Source organism: Echinops telfairi, unplaced genomic scaffold (assembly GCF_000313985.2).
Source record: "Echinops telfairi isolate 266 unplaced genomic scaffold, ASM31398v2 ScPeMD7_7458;HRSCAF=8496, whole genome shotgun sequence".
Classification (NCBI taxonomy): domain Eukaryota; kingdom Metazoa; phylum Chordata; class Mammalia; order Afrosoricida; family Tenrecidae; genus Echinops; species Echinops telfairi.
Window position 1 is genome coordinate 46,247,545 of NW_022111358.1, and position 16,715 is coordinate 46,264,259.

The 16,715-nt window shown below is 55.1% G+C and overlaps 2 protein-coding genes across 3 annotated transcripts in view; both read right to left on the reverse strand.

Moving 5' to 3' along the window:
* The window catches only part of FBF1 (Fas binding factor 1), an 18,144-nt gene extending 9,209 nt beyond the window's left edge, over positions 1-8,935 (reverse strand). The window contains exons 1-10 of the mRNA XM_045299500.1: positions 8,449-8,935; positions 8,255-8,359; positions 7,468-7,549; positions 6,924-6,951; positions 5,006-5,047; positions 4,305-4,395; positions 3,683-3,743; positions 3,082-3,132; positions 1,515-1,644; positions 653-750 (exon numbers count right to left, since the gene is read on the reverse strand). Coding sequence (XP_045155435.1) covers positions 653-750; positions 1,515-1,644; positions 3,082-3,132; positions 3,683-3,743; positions 4,305-4,395; positions 5,006-5,047; positions 6,924-6,951; positions 7,468-7,549; positions 8,255-8,359; positions 8,449-8,582 — 822 coding nt within the window. The 5' untranslated portion in view covers positions 8,583-8,935. The remainder of the gene's footprint in view (positions 1-652; positions 751-1,514; positions 1,645-3,081; positions 3,133-3,682; positions 3,744-4,304; positions 4,396-5,005; positions 5,048-6,923; positions 6,952-7,467; positions 7,550-8,254; positions 8,360-8,448) is intronic.
* Positions 8,936-11,259: 2,324 nt separating this feature from the next.
* ACOX1 (acyl-CoA oxidase 1) overlaps positions 11,260-16,715 on the reverse strand; it is a 17,969-nt gene continuing 12,513 nt past the window's right edge. For both annotated transcript variants that reach the window (XM_045299342.1, XM_045299341.1), the window contains exons 6-12: positions 16,206-16,368; positions 15,606-15,796; positions 14,422-14,601; positions 14,194-14,299; positions 13,957-14,100; positions 13,645-13,851; positions 11,260-13,020 (exon numbers count right to left, since the gene is read on the reverse strand). In XM_045299342.1, coding sequence (XP_045155277.1) covers positions 12,970-13,020; positions 13,645-13,851; positions 13,957-14,100; positions 14,194-14,299; positions 14,422-14,601; positions 15,606-15,796; positions 16,206-16,368 — 1,042 coding nt within the window. In that variant the 3' untranslated portion in view covers positions 11,260-12,969. The remainder of the gene's footprint in view (positions 13,021-13,644; positions 13,852-13,956; positions 14,101-14,193; positions 14,300-14,421; positions 14,602-15,605; positions 15,797-16,205; positions 16,369-16,715) is intronic.

A 16,715-nucleotide genomic window follows, 5' to 3' on the forward strand; every position in this document is an offset into this window, starting at 1 on the left:
GGGGGGGAGAAGCCCAGTGGGACCACGGCGCTTGGCAAGCCCTCGAGCCGGGGCCACCTCCCTGAGGAGCTTGCTGGCTGCTCTTGTCTGTGAACCAGCCTCTCCAGATTGCGAACCAGGAGGTGGGCAGTTCAAACCCCCCAGACCCCCCAAAGGAGAAAGCGGAGGCTGTCCGATCCTGTAGATCCATAGTCTCGGGAACCCCAGGGGGCAGGTCTGCTCTGTCCTGGAGGGTCCCTGTGTCAGGGTTGACTGGATGGCTGTGCGTTCGTTTGGTCTGATTCTATCTGTAGGGCCAGGGCTGCTTTGACCGAGATGAGGCTGGGCGAGGGGGCAGGGAGTCAGGAGAGTGGTGCGGGGCTGCCCGCCGGCACCCCAGTGTCCCCGCTCCCCTGTTGCCCCCGACTTGGCCGGCAGCACCGCATAGAGGAAACAGACCTTATGACGGGTCAAATCTGGCTTTTCATTTCCAGCCTCAGAGTCCTTGCACACAGGTTCCCCAGGACACCAGTCCCTCCCTGCCATGAGGGCTCTGCTCTCTGCATCCCTCTTGTCTGAGGGGCTCAGTGGTGCGCCTCAGTTGGGCCTGTTGCCCCCACCCACTGCACTCTCACAGTCCAGCACGCCAGAGGAGGGGCACAGGGTCTCCAGTACCTTCGAAGGGGAACTTCCTGTGCTGAGCTCCGAAGCTGTTGCTGCCGCCTCCGCTGCCGGGGCCGGGAGGTGGCTTCTTGAGGGGAGCAGCATCTCCTACAGGGGAGCAAAGAGAAGGTCCAGTCACCAGCCAGGTTCTCTGACCACTCAGGATAGGAGGGGCGCTTCCTTCAAAGCTGTGTGCTCAGCTCCGGGAGGGGCCCCACTCCCCGGTCCTCACACAGGCTGCTGGTCTGGGAGCTACCTCCTGAGCCGGGTCACACCACCTCCCCCAGCTCAGGCCACTCCACACTGAGACACACATCGGACCACCATCCCATTTGCCACCTGAGCACAGAGGGCTTCTCCAGGAGCTCTCCTGTGGGCTCAGAGGAAGTGAAGGAGTCTTAGGAGGGGCGGGAGCTCAGCCAGCGGCCCCACCCCTCACACACCCCCTCAGCCCCAACATCCCAGGCAGAGTGGAAAGCCTTCCTGGTACAAGACAAAAACTCCTTGCCGTCGCGTCAGGCGGGTGCCCACTCTCAGCGCCCCCACAGGATGTGGTAGAACTGCCCCTGTTGGCTTCTGGGACTGGGAGTAGAAAGCCTCGTTCGAGGTGTTTTGCTAACAAGTCAACGCTGTCTCAGAGGGACCCTAAAGAACAGGGTCCTCTACAGGAGCAGACAGCCTCAGCCTGGTCCCGCGGAGAGGCTAGTGGTTTTGAACTGCTGACGGACGTGTGGTCAGCAGCGCGCTAGACCACCAGGGCGCCGAGTGAGAGGCGGCTTCCAAAAGGGCCTGGAAATACACCACCCCCACCCCCACCCCGTTGTCCATCATCTTTTGGATCCACAGGGATCTTTTGGATCCTGCTCACCCACCCTTCTCCCCGGGGGCCGGCCTGGGCATGGCAGGTGGCTCTTCTTTCCCAGAGGCCTTTGCAGCAGTTTTGCTTGAGGCTGGGCTGGGCTTCTTCAGACCCAGGAGGTCGGCATCCATGTCGTCCATGTCCTAGGGAGACGGTGTGGGGGGGAGGGTTTGTCCCCAAGGCCTGGGTAGGTCTGAGCAGCTGGTATTTCTCGGGGGGGAGGGCCGGCACTGCGGATCGAGCAAGGGTGGGGCACGGCTGAAGCAATCTCCCCGGGTTGGGGTCCAGGCACTGGGTGGAGAGGGCTCAGGTGGGGCTGCCACTGGCTGCTTTGAGCGGTGCTTTTTCCTATGTGAAGCTGTCTGACGAAGGCCTGCAGGACGGGCCAGTCTGCCCAGGAGGCAGGGAAGGCCACAGGGCCGAGAACCGGTGCCACCCAGGTTCTCAGAAGCTTCGCTGATGCTGGAGCTCTGAGCTTGCACCGAGGGTGAAGTGGTTGGATTCCCAAGGAACCTTCCCTCCCTCCCTGGACTGTGAGAAGGGGCCCGAGGCAGAGAAACCCCCCCTTGTGTGGGGTCAAGGGCAAGTCTGGTCCTCAGCAGGCCTGGGGTCAGGGGACCTGAGCTGCCACGGAGGAGAGGGGATGGGTGGCTGCGTGAGGGCAACGAACAGTCCCTGGGACAATGTGCTCACAGGACACTGGAGCAAGCAGGGAGGCAGGCAGCGGGGCGCTCTGCTCGAGTGACAGTGGCCTCAGTGAAGACCTGCCCCCTGGGGAGGGGCACCGGAGCCCCGGCAGAGGGAGACTTATGAATAACGTACGAGAGAATGAGAAAGCTGTTCAGAGAAGGCAGGTGAGGGAGAAGGGCAACGGGCCGAACGGGAGCAGGGTGCAGGGTGAACGGGCCGTCGGCTCTGGCTCATGGGACTCAAAGGCCACATCTGGGGACCCAGCCGGTTGGCAATGGGGAGTGAGATTCTTTGTGGGATCGGGAACCAAGCAGGGGACAGACTCCCGACTGGCAGAGCCCCCAGCATGAAGCCAAGGGTGAACCCACAACCGATGGTTGAGTGGTGAACCAGGAGGGGCTGGCAGGAGACCCCTGGCAGCAGAAGGAGGGGCATGAGGTCCGGAGGGGGCAGAGTTGTGAGCTTGTGAGATCATGGTGGATGAACCATGCCGGGGGTGGGCTTTGTGCATGAGGTGATGGGAGGGCAGCTGGGCAAAGGGGACAGGCAGGGGAAGTGTGTGTGTGTGTGTGTGTGTATGTGTGTGTGTGCATGTACACGGTGTGTGCATGTACACGGTGGAGAAAAGTTGAGAGCAAGTCTGAGCCGGGGGACTTCTTAACTTGCTCTCCACCTGGGGCCATCTCAGTAGGCTTGGGAGGCTGACTCATGCCCATACGGCAGGGCAGGCGGCAGCTTGGGGGTAAGCTCCATCTCCTCTCAGTAGGCATAGGACAGCCATAGACCCCTGCCCTGCCACCAGTCGGCACCGCCTCCAAGAACACGGGGGTGGGGGGGGGTGGGGGGGGCCACGCGGCTGCCGAGTTACCTTCAAGCCCGGGCCGAGTTACCTTCAAGCCCTGGAGCATGGCTTGCGGGTCTGCGTCCGAGACGTCTGAAACCTGAGGCACGGGGGGACAGCAGTGGTCAGTCAAGGCTCCAACAGCACACAGGGCTCCAGCCCCTCCCCTGGCTCCTAGGGCGGAGCAGCCCTCCACCAAGGGGCCGTTGGCGGGAGGGTCCCTCAATCCCCCTCCTGCAGTCCTTGGCTGCTCAGCTGTGGAGACCAGACAGACGGCACTGCCCCTTTGTCCCCCCAGGAGGGAGAGAAGCCCTTCTCCACCTCTGGCCCCAGGAGCTCGCTTTCCTGGGCACTCTCCCCAGTGGAAACCCGAACTCAGTGCTGGCCAGTCAGCACCGACTACCAGCAGCCCCCACAGGGCAGGGTAGAGCCCACTGGCCCCTCAGAATGCCCAAAGCCGTCATCTTTACAGAAATGGATGGCCACATCTTTCTCCTGTGGATCCGTGGATGGCTTCGCAGTAAGCACTCAGTCACTGTGTCACCAGAGACCCGGCACTTGCAGGCGGGGTTAGAGCTTGCTCTGGGTCCTCCTCCCAGCCCCTAGGGATCCCTGTTTCTGGGCAAGGGGTTGGGGACGGGCCAGCTCACCTCTGCATCAGCTCCCGCCAGGCCAGCCATGGTGCCGAAGAAATCGTCTTCCAGCAGGGACCTGCGGAGTGGGGGGGTCAGCCCACCTGGGACCTCTACTGCATTGGGGAACGCTGAGACCGGGAGAGGGGCTTAGGGCCCAGTGACCCTAGAGAGACCCATCTCTGGGAGATCAGGGGCTTCCCAGGTCGCCTTGTGCCAAGGTTTCCCTTTAAGAATCAACTCTTTAAAAACATCCGTAGGTAAGAGAGGCACAGCTAGGGCTGCTTTGGTCAACGGGGAGGTGAAGGGCTGAGAAGGCACAGACCCCCTCCAGGAGAACCCTGAACACCTTAGAAGAACATGCGGGACTTGGAACCCAGGGACCCAGGACAAGCCTCTCATCTGAGGATTAGGCAAGCGAGGCCGAGGGCAGGGCAGACAGTTGTCCAGAGGCCACCAGAGGCAGGATGGACGCTAAGGCAAGACTTAGGGTTTTCTGTCGAGGTCTCCTGCCAACCCGGGCTCCTTCGGTGAGTGACCAGGGAGCTGGGGGAAGGGGTGGAAATGACCGACGTTGAAGGCGATGGTCACTGAGCGGGCAGGGGGCTGGGAGGGGCTAAGAACTCCAAAAGGCGATTACTTTGTTCTAGCCCTCGAAGGCAGTGGCTGAGACCCGCCTGGGGCGTTGCTGGCGCGAGGGGCTAGCTTGACGGGCTTCTCAGGAAGGGTGGCTGGAGGAAAAAGAAGAACACGGAAAAGGTATGACCGGGCTCAGGAGACCTGGAGCCACGGTGGGAAGGGTCCCCTTTCCCGCACCAAGCTGTCCCCCAGACCTTCCTGCTGTCAGGAGGCTCTGAGTGGAGGAGGGAAGGTGCCCCACAGACTGGTTCTTTTCTAGCAGGAAGGCAGCCCCTAAGTGCCAACTGGTGCCAAGCAAAGAGTCCCGCCCCATGTCCAGGGAAGAACGGCGTGTCACTTCTGTCCCCAGCCCCATCAGCTGGCACCTGTGGTTGGGCTCTGTGGGCTCCCCAGGGCCAAGTGGAGGACACGCAGACTGACGGTCCCTGGTGAGCCTGAAGTGCTGCCCCTCAGCACAGTGGACACAGAGGTACAGTGCAAGGGACAGCTCTCGGGATCCACAGGGAACTCTTAGAGAAGGGCCTGCGGCGATTTGCTCGGGGGAGAATGTCCTCCCGGGAAGCAGACAGTGACGAGGCCAGACCTCGTGACTCTGTACCCTAAGCGCTGCGGGGCTGTACACTTTGAAACGGCTGCTTTCCGTCAACGAAGAAGACGGGTTTAAAGGGCGGCAGCAGGGGGACCTAACTGAGGGTTACTTACTGTCATCCCCCAAGAGGTCACCCAGGACGTCATCGATGGAGCCTGGAACAGAGAAGCAGCTGCCAGGGTTTCAGGAAGTAAGGACGCCGCCAGGAGCCCTCAGCCCCGGCCCTGCAGCTCGCCGGTGAGGGCCTGGCCCTTCACCTTCCCTCTATTAGCCAAGGTGCGGGCTACCACGCCAGCAACCAGACCCCAGGAAGGACAGAAATGGGAAAAACGCTTCTTCAAGGAGTGATGGTGAAGTGTTTCGGGCCCCTCCACATTCTACGTGGTTCCCCAGGCACACACCACGGGGCGTGGCTCCCAGGGTGAGTTACAGCTGTTTATGCGCAAACACTGGGGGTGCTGCGTGAATGAGCAGTGTGTGACACAGTGATGCCGCGGGAGTTGTTGGAAAACGGGCGTGGAAGGACTTGCTCGGTGAGGCAGGGGTAGCCACGAACCAGCCACAGGTGAGAAAAGCAAAGTGGACGGAGAACGCGGTGGCGGTGCGGGGCTGGCCCTCACGAGGGCGCTCCGAGTTGAAACCGAGTCTGTGGCACTTAGCAACAACGGACACGGGCCTCATTCGAAATGCGGCATTAGAGCAGTTGGTGCGGCAGGCGGGGCTATGCATATGCTTTCCATCCTCCCAACTTACAGGAGAACTGCTCTCCACGGAGACTCTAAGCCCAGGCAGCCTCATCTGCCTGCGGGAGGAGTGGGTGAGGGGGTTGAAGGGCTGACCTTGCAATGAGCAGTCGGATGGGTAACCCAGCCCACCAACTGCATTCCTTAGACACGAAACCCTACAAGCAAAGCCACTGCCACGGAGAGATTCTGATGCACAGCAACCGACCCGGAAGGGCCAGGCACAACTTCCCCCAGTGGTTTTTCCCAGACTGTGAGTCGTTACAGATTCAGAAAGCCTCCATCTTTTTGGCCTGAACGCTGATCTCAAGGTCAGCCGCCCCACGGGGAACCCACCCCTCCACCTGGATGGACTGCCTACATTTAGGCATAGCTGCGTCTAGACCAGCGGTTCTCAACCTGGGGGTCTCGACCCTTCCGCAGGGGTCACCGATTCATCACAGTAGCAAAATGACAAGGTGAAGTAGCAACGAAAATAATTTTCTGGCTGGGGGGTCACCACCACATGAGGAACTGTATGAAAGGGTCGCGGTGTGAGGAAGGTTGAGAACCCCTGGCCTGAGTGAAGGCGCCCTGGTGGCGTAGTGGTTCTGTGGTGGGCTGTGGCTGGAAAGGTCAGCCGTGTGAAATCACCAGGTGGTCTGCGTGAGAAAGAGTGACAGCCCCCCAGTCCTGCCTTGTGCTTCAGGCTAGACCGGAGCATGTACACTGGTATAACACACGGGATCCAGGTCTGACACAGAAACAGGAGTAGTGATACCAGAAAGGTCGGAGGAAGCGTAGGGAGGAGGGGAGGAAGCGGGAACCAATCTCCACCATCAGTGCATAAACCCCAGCCCGCCGGGGGATGAACAACAGAAATGTGGATGAACGGAAACAACAGTCAGTGTAAAAGATAGAAAAACAAGAATAATTTACAACTTATCAAGGGGTCAGGAGGCCGGCGGGGAAGGCAAAAAGGAGCTGACGTTGATGCGCAAATAGAAAGTAAATGTTTAAAAAATGATGGCAACACACGTACAAATATGCTTGATACATGGATGTGTGGATTGTGATAAGAGCTGGAAGGCCCCCAGGAAAATGATCCAAAAACAGAGTTAACAGTTTGGAAACTCACAGGGGCAGGTGTGCCCTCCCCTCAAGGGTTGATTGGTATCGGTTGTCACCGGCTTGATGGCAATGAGTTTGGTTTTAGTATCTAAATTGTCTCTGGAGTCTCAGAAAGTGGGGAGATGGAACACAAACACACACACACCCCTTACAGGGGACGCTCCATTTCTTCACTTACCTTTTAATCCCTTCTTGGTCTTTGCTGCCTAGAACGAGAAACACCAAGTGAGTTAACAGAATCAGAGAAAGGTGCACTGAAGCAGATGTGCCAGGTGGGAATGCAGAATGAACTGCTTCCCCTTTGCCAAGCTGCCAAGGGAAGGAACCCCTGTGCAAGGAGACAGACAGCCTCCTTTCTTTGTGTGTTCTTAGAGCTCCTGAGAAAGGGCTAATTCTGAGCATGACGCCAGCACCCGCTCACCACTAACTGCCAGGTGCCACACCTGTCTCTTTCCGGCCAGGATGTAGCATCCTCGACTGCTCATCTTGTCTTTAGGCCCCCTCAATCCCCGTGCCAGACAAGGAAAAACGTTTTCAGCTAAACATCCGTGGCTTGCTTATTGTTGGATTTGACCTTTGAGAGCGGCGTGACTTTCCATGATGCTCCTCCAGGGGTGCTGTCTGGTTCTGCTCACCCACCCACCTCTCACTGTGGTGTACAGTCAAGGTTTGGGGGGAGAAGAGGCCCCATTTCCAGATGTCCCACTCTGCATCCCACCTACCATCTCAAGGCTGCGGGGCACCGTCTGGCTCCCTTTGGAATTCCACGCGCACCAGGCCCCTCCTGGCCTGTTAACAAGTGGGCTGCGGAAAGATGACGCACGGTTAACCCCAGTGCCTGAGCCAGAGGCCCACCAAGGTTTCTCTTGAGTTACTCCTTCAAGAGGTTCCGAGGAGGAAAAATTAGGAGCTGATGCCAGGGGCTTAAGTGGAGAGCAACTGTTTTGAGAATGATGAGGGCAATGAATGTACAAGTGTGCTTTACACAATTGATGTATGTTTGGATTATGATGAGTTGTATAAGCCCCTAATAAAAGTATTTTTTTAAAAAAGAGGTTCTCAGGCGGCAATTCAGAAGCAGAGCAGTCTGGGTCACGTAATGGGCTTTCTGAGATCTGCGTAGCATGCAGTGCAGCAGCCCCACCCTGTATTCTGGAGGGTGGGGGGTGCGGGGATGACAGACAGGCACCCAGTTCAGAAAGGAGGCCAGAACCACAGGTGTGAGCCGTGGGCCCCCTTCACACTGCCTTCCCTGGCCAAACTCTGCCATCGAGTCAATGCTGACTCACAGCGACCCCCTAGGACAGCGCAGAACTGCCCCTGCTGAGTTTCCCAGACTGCAACTCTTTACAGGAGCAGAGTCCATCATGCAGGGTGGTTCACGGTTTTGAAATGCAGACCCAGCAGATCGCAGCCCAATACGTAATCACAATGCCTACAGGGACCCCCATCTCCTTCACTGACCGCGGAATTTTTCCTCTTTCCACGCTACGTGCAAATCCCACTCACCTAAGACAGACGGCTGTCTCAGAATGACATCTCCAGGCTGCCCAAACGGATTGTTGGCATGCTTCCGCAGGAAGGCATGGAGAGGCACGCTTCTCTTTCTCTGTCCTGTGAGTAGAAATCGGGGTTTATCTGGTGGGACATTCCCAGGCAAGGACCACCTGGAGGGCAGCGCTCAATCCCACCAGCCAATCTACCGCAGTGAGCTGTGGTCTTGGGAACCCTGCATGCTGGAAGCGCCCGGAGGGTCGGTCTGGTCTGGGTCTGGAATGGCAACCTCCAGGGCGAGTCCCAGCATGCTCTGCCTCCTAACACCACGGAAAGTCCCCATCTCCCATCCAAGGGGATCCTGCCTCAGTGGCCCAAGCTGCGGGGGTTTCCCGAGCAGCTCTCAATGGCCAAAACAACCCCTTGGTGGTACAGTGGTTAAAGCGCTGGGCAGTTAACCAAGATCGGAGCCCAAGAGAAAGATAGGTCCATAATGCTGACGGACTTGGGAATGATACGGGCAGTTCTGTTCGGTCCCACAGGGTCGCGCTGAGTCGGTATCACTCCGGCTGGGGGTTGGCAAAGGGTCAAGGGGCAGAGTCCCTTCGCTTCATCCCATCCCAGCCAAACCCGTGCCAGGCATTTTAAAATCCCGCCCCCGCCCCTTGGCAAAGCCCACGCCGGTCACCCGCTTGGGGCAAAGACGGCCCGGCCCGCACGGTGCCTATGTCGGCACCGCGTGCAGCCTCTACGCTCCCCACCCCGGTAGCCCTCGGTTACACGTCATGCCCCTCGGAGCGGCCGCCGGGGCTGCTGCAGCCTCAGCCGCCAGTCGGTCCTACAGGAATCCAGTTGGGCCAGGCCTCCCGCCTCGGGGACAAGCGGAAGTCGACCTCTCGCGGGAACAGTGCATCCTGGGAATTGTAGTCCGCCGCCCGTTCACCCACCAGAGCCAAGCTAGGAGGGACGCCGGAATAAACTGCATTTCCCAGGGTGCTTCGCGGCGGCCGTTTGCCACGGCTGTCCAGTAGTCGCAGTTCGGCGCGTTGCTAGGAGCTGCTTCGACGCTGCCTTGGGCTGAGGGCGGCTGGCCTGCTCGGCCAGTAGGCTTCTCCTTGGCTGACAGGTGGACACTGTCCTCGAACACGGAACACTGAAAGTTCCTCAGGTGGACAGGGGGGGGTGGGGGCGGGGGTGAATTTAAAATTAAAAGGTTCACGTGTGCTCCTTTAGCCCACATCCCATAGCTTGAAGGATGCACTGGGCCCTCCTCAACGTTTCGAAGCCTGAACGAAACCCAACAAAAGGACATGGACACATGGATGTGTGCTAAGCACATGTTTTTATTAAGGGATATTCCGTTTCCGTGAGAGGGTTAGTGGTTGATTAACTGGTGCTCAAAGACCCATCCTGTGTATCCATGAGCCATATGCTCTGGGCCCCATCCCCTCCCCCCTCTGAACTCCTGTCCCCAGAAGCATCCAGCTGGGGCTGTTAAGTGCTAAAATGCAGATGGTTCGAGACCCACATTCAAACCACAACAGTGAAAGAAAAGTGGGTGTGTGTGTGTGTGTGTGTAGAAGGCAAAAAGTATTTACCTGCCCCAAAGGATACGAGTTACTTCATGGAAACCAGAGAAGTTGGAGTAAGTATTCACAAATTAGTAGTCAATCTGAAAATCACCTAATTAGCATCCAAAAATAATTTGTAAAAACGAATGGCTTCTAATTAAGACTTGTTTTATTTCCCCCCCCCCCCCCCCCCCCCAAAAAAAAAGAATGGCCCAGGTAGACTGTCTTTCCAAGACCACCAATGGCCTACTGATGTTGAAAGCAAAACAGCACAACTCCTACAATCTAGGAATTTGTTGATCTGCAGCCGACGTGTCTGCTACTGCTTCTAATTCCCGATAGGATTGTTTACTACAGAGGCCACAGGAATGGGCCCTGAAATGCTTACTCAGTTTGGGTAGCTAGAACCTAAACCCTACCATCATCCATCTTTCAAAACGCTAAGTGCTTTCCAAGAGTCATTTATGCTGTGCTTTGGTCTGACCCTCTGAGAACATAGTAAATCTTTAACCAGCTGAGATTCTGGGGGAAAAAAAAAAAAAGATCAAAACCCACTGAGTCAGTGGGAAGAACCTCTGAACGGTGGGTCTCTGATGGACCCCACTTCCTGACACTGCTCCTCCCCAGGGGTCTGTGAGGCCTCTCTTCCCACTCCACCCACATTCAAACAGCAGCATCTCCTTCACTCCCTGCCAGCTAAGGTGAATGGAAAGGTGGTGGATGGTGGGGACAAGCGAAGGGGGATATATTTTTAGCAAAGCAGCAGTTGTCTTAAGAATGGAGGCTTCCCAACCTCATGAATTCAGAAAGCCGCGTTTCTCCAACCCAAGGCTTGCACAGGGGCAAACCTCAACGATCTGATCCACTGTGAGCTACAGAAGTGCATTCCACCTCCAGGGGTAAGTTGGCTGGTTACCAGCAGGGGTCCTTTAAAAGCTTGTCAAGGAAACTTTGGCAAGGTGATGTTCTGAAGACAAGCCAGTACTTAGCAGTACTAATGTTCTAAAAGATAAGAACATTACATCTCCAGAGGCTTTGGGGCTGTGCTTTGAGGTCACTCATGTCCCAACACTGACACACATCAGTGTGTGGGGGGTAGAGCCTCAAACACTAGTGCTCCCAGCATGGGAGGAGGAGTGATCAACCAGCTTTTACAAGGAGCTGTCAGCTCCTAATTTCATATACTGCTCAGAATACTCTTTAAAAAGGCTTAAGCCAGTATTACCTAACAAAAGCGGATAGTCAATTAATCAACATTATCTTGAAGGTAGAAATTTATCTTTGCTTTTTGTCTGACGATGGTTTACCAGAGCTCTGACAAACGACGGCATTGGTTGCCAAGGCTGGCTTGCTGGGAAAACTAAGCTGGGTCAGCCACTCCAGTATTAAAACCCACTATGTCTCGTGATGTGTCACACCGTTTCTTTTCCTCTTACAAGTACAAGTCCGTGATATTTTAGTCTTTTATTTTTCTGATTACAATGAGAAGTTCAGTACAAACATTCCAATCTTAAGGAAAAGTGTTAAATTATCAGATTAATGTGGGAAGAAAACTCCAAGCATGGGATTGAAGGCAGCCGTGCTGTCAACATCTTCAGAAGGGCCCAGAGCTCTGGTGAAGACGTGTCACCTCACCTTCAGGTCTTGCCCACAGATGTCACCTGTGCATACGGTATTTCACCAGTCTGAAATAATTCTGCGTCGAACAGCTCAAGGTTCAGAAACTTAAAATGAACTCGCTGTTATTTCCCATAACCTGAATGACTGTCAGATGATGATGCCCCAAAGGAGTTAGGACAGGGTGTGTTCTAGTTCTACCGGTGGAAAGATCAAGGCTTGGGTTCACACAGTGCTTCTGCTGTAAGTGGAAGGCTTTGTATCACCAGGTGCAATGGAGTATAGATTTTATGTCAGGTCCCAGGAGGAGAGTGGATGGTATTGAGGAAATTATATTGCTATTGAATTAGACTATCTGTCAAGACTGATTCAAGAACAACTAGTTTGATGGGGCAGCTACAGGTTAAAAAATACACAGAATGATTTGTGTTGAGTTACTGATTTTAAGGGGGAAAATGCATTAAGAGGTCTCTCCTTGAAATAGAGAATGATTGTGTCAACTAGATTTCATATGAAAGGACACTAGCCATTCAGATAAAGCCCCTAGAAACACTGAAAGCAGATAAAACAGACAATGAGAACCAGGCTATGGAAACCTCCATTTATACTTTTTTCAGTTTCCAGAAAATGTGGTTTGAAAGGCTTATTGTGCTACTTCTGGGGGTTAAGAGGTGAAAGGCTTTTATTGTTTTTAATTCCCAATACTTCAAGCATTTCCATGGCATATGGATGACAGAGTATTTGGAATCTGAATTGTCCCAGAAAATCTAACCAATTGAGGTCACCAGAGTTGCTGCAGTGCCTCGGCCAAGGGCTCTTCCTATCCTTGTTCTCAGCAGGAGGCGCCTCCCGAGGGCAGGGGGGTGGGGGGTGGAAGAGAGCCAGAGCAGTATGACAGAGGCCCCATGTCAAGGTGACTTTGCTACCTTCTCCTTCCTGAGACGTTGGGGACAAGGGAGGAAGTGGTCGAGCTACTGCAATGACAACTTATGGATTCTTTGCATGGAAGGTCAAGTCCTGATTACATGACTAGTCAGATGGGGGAGCAAGCTGTGGGCAAAGGCAGGCAAGCCTGCAGACAGACTACACTGTGCTTCCTGGGGGTGTGCGTCTCCCTCACGGCCCGCTTCTAGCGGGAGCAGGGAAGCCTGGAAGGTTTGATGCCATTTTAAAAATACCTTTGCTTAAAAGCACGCCTATATCCAGTGATTAGTAGTAATTAAAACCTGAAAATTATTAACTACTTAGTAGTTACATCCCGTTAATCGATTATCTACCAAGATCAGCAGCATCACAGAGGGAAGCCACACTGCGTTTCTTAAAGCTTTGTCTGAACGCTTAATGGGTCTCTTTCAGTGTGAATTGCACTTACAACACATCCATTTTCCACCCAAATCTCAGAAGTTTGTGAATCTTTCCCCCCAGCTTTCATTCATTAAGGGAATAAAAGGGTCAGTTTCTCATTTGCTCTACAGCTCTGGGAATTCATTGTGAAGACCACCTCCTGGAGCCCATCTGGCCCAGCCACGAGGCGCTCTGGAATCACAGCTTGGACTGCAGGGGCTTCAGGTGCTTGTGGTAGGAATCATGGACCTGTAGGGGGGAGGAGAAGAAAGGACTGGTTTGCCACGTGCAACCCAACGCTGTTCATCAGAAAGCACAAGGGTCTGTGTGTGGACCCGGATCCAAACGAATGCCCTGGCGTGGGTTAACCGTCACTGAAATTCACCAGCAGGAAGTACATGGGGCACTAACGTTACTGCATCCTAATTTTGTGCGTGTTTGGGGGGAACGTTCAATAATTTCATTATTAGCCCTTCAAGAGCAAACCTGCTTAATGTGGATGACCCAACCCCCTTCTGAACTTGTTGCTCACACTCTTTTAAAGAGTTCACAGAAGAGATCAATTCTAGGTGGGTCTTCCCAGCTTTTCAAAGGTCAGGGGGAGAAAAGCTTTTATAAAAAGTCCCTGAGTTGTATTTACTCGTTTTACTCTTGTTAACTGACAGAGTCGTATTTCTAGCAGCTCAGTGTAGAAAACTGGGTGAACAGAGAGGAGAGCAGGCAACACCCTCCACCCACTGCAGCCCACAAGTATGAAGGGGAGGGCGGCCCTTCATTCTGTTTCCCCACAACCTTTGAAGCCCCCGGAAACCCTCTGCGACTATTTGGGTGTGCAAGACCTTTCTTAATTGACCGAAGACTTTTCCTCCTTACCTCTGTTTTGTTTAGCGGGGATTTTTTGGCCCACTCAAACAAGTTTTCGTAGACATTCCCATCGTAGCGGCCAAGGATGGAGCCGAGCGTCAGGTCCTGGAAGTCAAAGGCATCCACCAGGGCGACGGCGTCCGGGCGGATGGCCATCAGGAGCTCCTTGATCCGCTGGTCCACTTGGGAGACCTGTGACTCCGTCAAGATGCTCCCCTGCAGGAAACCAAAGACCCGTCTGCGCCGCGCACGGCTGCGCACTAGACCACTACTGGCTTTCTACCAAAAAACAACAAGCTCGGACTTGACCTTGGGAATTACCTGAAGAAAGTCCCCAGCCTTCTGACTGATTCCATGCAGAGAATACAGAAGGCACAGATTCCGTAGGGCAGCTTGAACGGACTCGTCTTGAATTTTGTGGAGTTGTTCTGCAAAGAGCTTAACGACCACAAAGTGGCAGTGTGCCTAGAGAGAAGACGACCGCGTGAGGCCTGGGGGGACAAGGACAAGCCTGATGAGGCCACTGGAGAACTGTAGTGGGCAGAGGAAACCACTGACCTCACTTGCTCGCACAAGGTCGACGGAAGTGAGGTTCCAAGCTGCCTCCTTGCTTTTTCTGCGACTTACTTCAGCTTGGAGGTTTTTTGCAGCAACTTCTACCAATCTGTTAAGGCATGGAAGACAACTTGAGCTCCGAGCACACAGTCCCGTCCCCCCACCCCCTCCCCCGTGCCTCCCTCTCTGCAGAGCCCCCACAGGCTCCTCTGGCTCTGGAGGGGAGCGCACCTGGCGGCGCGGAGCCTGTATGCTTCGGCGAGGCTGTCAGGGCTGTTGATATCCACCGTGCTGGGCCAGACGGCCACCTGCTGGGGCTGAATGCGCTGACTGGGCAGGTCGTTCAGGTAGGATACCATGCCACACACCAACTTTCCTGAGTGCACCTGGTCGTAGCTTTTCATCAGGAACCTAAACCGCACCAGCACACACATGTCTTGAGAACCCAAAATCCCACACACCTGAAATGACTTAACACCTTGGGAGCTGTTCCAGCTGGTAAACGAGGGGCTGCTAATGGGCGAAGAGGACTGAAAGATGTGGACTGCCAGAAGAAGCCAGGCCAGAGCACGCCTCAGGCAAAGAGGGCAGGGATTCAGGTGAGACCCATCCCTGGAGAAGGACATCATGTTTGGTCCAGTGGAGGGGCAGGGACAAGGCGGAAGGCCCTCAAGGAGGCGGACAGGCCCAGTGGCTGCCTCTGTGGGCTCAGGCCCGGGAACAGCTGTGAGGGTGGGCAGGACCTTGCAGTGTGTCTTCTGTTGTGCGTGGGGTCGCAACTTGTGGTAAACAAAGATTTCTCCCAAGTCGTCTCCCCCAAGTATAGGTTAGACTTAGGACACTGCTTGTAATTAATGATAACCGATTGTCAAGCTACCTCCCTGAAGGCAGTCAGTCGCCAGACAACTGTCTGGGCCCACCACAGGTGGAGTCCACTCCCTGCTGTTAAGGACCATGGGCTACTTATTACCTCCCCTTCCTATTATGTGGCTACCCCTAGATCATCCCCCTCCCATTACTGTATTACCTATAGCACAACCCTTTCCTGTGATGTATTGTATGTCTTCGCCTGTAATTAGAGGGCTTGCACGTCCACAGAGCATATAAAAGCCTTGGTTAGCATTAAATCTCTCTCTCCACGTGGACCACCGAGCGGGGCTGAGGTGAGCATGCTACCATGAAACCTGTCTGACTCCATTATTTCAATCTCTTATCTCTCATGCTCTCTCTGACTTTACTATTATCTTTACTTTTCATCGCTGTACCATTGCGCCTACCAGACCTGTGATGATGTGCTCGGGGCTGGCTACCTTCACAGGAACTGGCTCGGTGACGAGTCTCCCAGGAGATGAGGGTGAGGGGCAGGAGCCGAAGAGGAGACTGAAGTGCTCGCAGGTCGGGAAGGAGGCTCTCACCTGGCCGTCTGGAGCATCATGACTGTGTTCTCGCCCTCAAAGGTGCACGTTGGGGTGAAGTTGACGTAAATGTTGGGGAGGCCACTGCAATGGGAATAGCCGTGTCCCCCACAAGCCATCCGGCATGCCTCGATGGCCGCATTGGTGGTCCAGGAGGTGAAAGCCTTGAGCCCGGCGGTGAGGGCGTGGAGCTGAAAAGGAAGCGCCCAAGGCCATCAGAACCCTGTGCTGTCGAGCGCCCGGGGTCAGCAAGAGAGCGTACTGGGTCCGCTGCCACTGCCACTCACTCTGGAGCCACACACTTGTCCTGCATGGCCGGCCAGTCAGCGCCCCCACCCGGAACTACGCTTCCTGGCAACCTGGGCATCACCTAAGGCCCTGTGACTGACAATGACCCCCCCACCCGGGCTGGCAGTACACTTCTGAAACGGAAGCAGCAAAGCCCACCGCGCTCGCCAGCCAGCCAGCTTCCCGTCGGAGAAGCAGGGTGTGGCTTTCTGGAGAACAGGCGGCTGCTTCTCAGGACATTGCAGCTTGGGGGTTCCCTCTGGCTGTTATCCGGCAGGCAAGGCCGAGACCCAGAGGCTGCTTGGCACGTACCTCGGGCAGCTCGCTCAGGTCCCCCTGGCCAATATCTTCATTGATCCGATGGTAAGTCTCCTTCATGTAAGCGCCTACGAACTGGAAAGCATATGCGTTGGCCAGGAGCGGGAAGAGCTTATACTGCTGGGTCTGAAAATCCAAAATCTGTGGTTCGGGCTCACTAGAAACAGAGACAAGAAAACAAACGGTAAACAGCCGCCCTTCTCTGTGCCTTCATGACACACACGCCCCGACTTATCCCTCTCCAGCAGGGAAAACAGAGAGGCAGTCACACAGGTAGAGCCTGGATGGAAATCGAGGTGATCGCCTCAGAGACCATGATTTCCATGACCTCGCTGAGTTGTTTTCGTTGGACGGAAGTCTTTTTTTTTAAAATCATTTTATTAGGGGTTCATGCAACTCATCACAATTCATACCTACTTCAATTGTGTAAAGCACATTTGTACATTCATTGCCCTCATCATTCTCAAAACATTTGCTCTCCACCTAAGCCCCTGGCATCAGCTC